The sequence below is a fragment of the Otolemur garnettii genome, unplaced genomic scaffold, assembly GCF_000181295.1.
Source record: "Otolemur garnettii isolate 467f Iridium unplaced genomic scaffold, OtoGar3 scaffold00044, whole genome shotgun sequence".
NCBI classification, from domain to species: Eukaryota; Metazoa; Chordata; class Mammalia; order Primates; family Galagidae; genus Otolemur; species Otolemur garnettii.
Window position 1 is genome coordinate 10,920,156 of NW_003852439.1, and position 1,699 is coordinate 10,921,854.

Consider the following 1,699-nt stretch of genomic DNA (forward strand, 5'->3'; position numbering starts at 1 on the left):
TTTTCAGATATTTCTTGATTTATGTATCTGATGCAGTTATCATTGTTGTTTGGCAGGCCCGGGCTGGACTCGTGCCCGCCAGCTCTGGTGTATGTGGCCGGCACCTTGGCCGCTTGAGCTACAGGCTCTGAGCCCGCCTAGATATTTTTAAAGACCGGGGCCTAGCTTTTGCTCAGATTGGTCTCGAACTGGTGAGCTGATGCAATCCACCCTACTGAGTCTCCCAGAGTGCTAAGATTACAGGTATGAGCCACTGTGCCCTGCCAAGGTAATATTTTAAGTATTCAGAATAGAGGGTGGCGCCTGTGGCTCAGTGAGTAGGGTGCCAGCCTCATGTACTGAGGGTAGTGGGTTCAAACCCGGCCCTGGCCAAACTGCAACAAAAAATAGCCGGGTGTTGTGGCAGGCGCCTGTAGTTTCAGCTACTCTGGAGGCAGGCAAGAGAATCGCCTAAGCCCAAGAGCTGGAGGTTGCTGTGAGCTGTGACGCCACAGTACTCTACTGAGGGCGACAAAGTGAGACTATGTCTCTAAAAAAAAAAAAAAGAAAAAGAAAGAAAGACAAACCCGGCGTCGCAGCGGGAGTCTGTAGTCCCAGCTACTCGGGAGGCTGCGGCAGGAGGATCACTTGAGCCCAGGATTTGGTGGCTACAGTGATCTACGATGACGCCACAGCACTCTAGCCGGACAAAACGAGCCTCCGTCTCAAAAAAAAGAGAAAAAATTCAAATCGGTCCGGGCCGGCTTCGGCCAGGGCCGCGGCCCGGGTGGGGGGTCTGAGCACTCCCAGCCCTCCCTCCTGACCCGGTGTACCTGTGGCTCCGAAAACCACCACCAGCTTCCTGTCCGCCACGGTCGGGGCAGCGACGTCCATTCGCGAGCTCAGGGTCCCGAGACCCCCGGACCTGCCCGGGGCCGAAATTCTTCCCTTCCCGCACCGCTCGGCCAGACCTCCTCACCCCTGGGCCCAGTCGCGGCGCGGCGAGTCTGCGGCCGAACCCACTGCGCAGAGTGCAGGGAAGCCCTGCGCGCCGCGCCGGCCACAGCCCCAGCCCCAGCCCCACGTGGGCAAAGCCCCCTAGCCAGCCGCACCACCGCGAAACACTCCGGCTGCCGCGGCCCAGACAGCAAACTGCAGATCCGGCCCCGCCTCCCACCCCGCCGGCTCCCGGGGAACCCCGCTTCCGGCCCGCGGGGGTGGGGCCTGCAAAGTGAACAACCAGCGGCGGAGAAGGGCCTCTTTATCTTGCTTTAATATTGGGTGTCACTTAAAGATGACTCAGTGTCCCTGCGCCTTGCTCTCTGAGGCAGAGTTCTTCCATGCCTCTCTTGAAGTTGCTGGTGCTCGCCTGGGTTTGAATTCTTTTTATTTTTTATTTTTTGAGACAGAGCCACACTCAGTCGCCCTCAGTAGAGTGCCGCGGCGTCACAGCAACCTCAAACTCTTGGGCTCAAGTGATTCTCTTGCCTCAGGTTCTTTAATAGCCAGGACTACAGGCGCCCGCCACAATACTCGGTTAGTTTTACAGACGGGGTTTCGCTCTTGATGGAGCTGGTCTCCAGCTCCTGTACTCAAGCAATCCATCAGCCTCGGCTTCCCACAGCGCCCGATCCGGGTTTAAAATGATTTTTAGGCTCGGCGCCTATAGCTCAACCGGCTAAGGCGCCAGCCACGTACACCTAAGGTGGCGGGTTCGAAT

The 1,699-nt window shown here is 57.9% G+C and overlaps 1 protein-coding gene across 1 annotated transcript in view; it reads right to left on the reverse strand.

Annotated features, from left to right (window-relative positions):
• NMRAL1 (NmrA like redox sensor 1) overlaps positions 1–1,073 on the reverse strand; it is a 12,466-nt gene extending 11,393 nt beyond the window's left edge. Inside the window, exon 1 of the mRNA XM_003790942.3 lies at positions 813–1,073. Coding sequence (XP_003790990.1) covers positions 813–873 — 61 coding nt within the window. The 5' untranslated portion in view covers positions 874–1,073. The remainder of the gene's footprint in view (positions 1–812) is intronic.
• Positions 1,074–1,699: the final 626 nt, after the last annotated feature.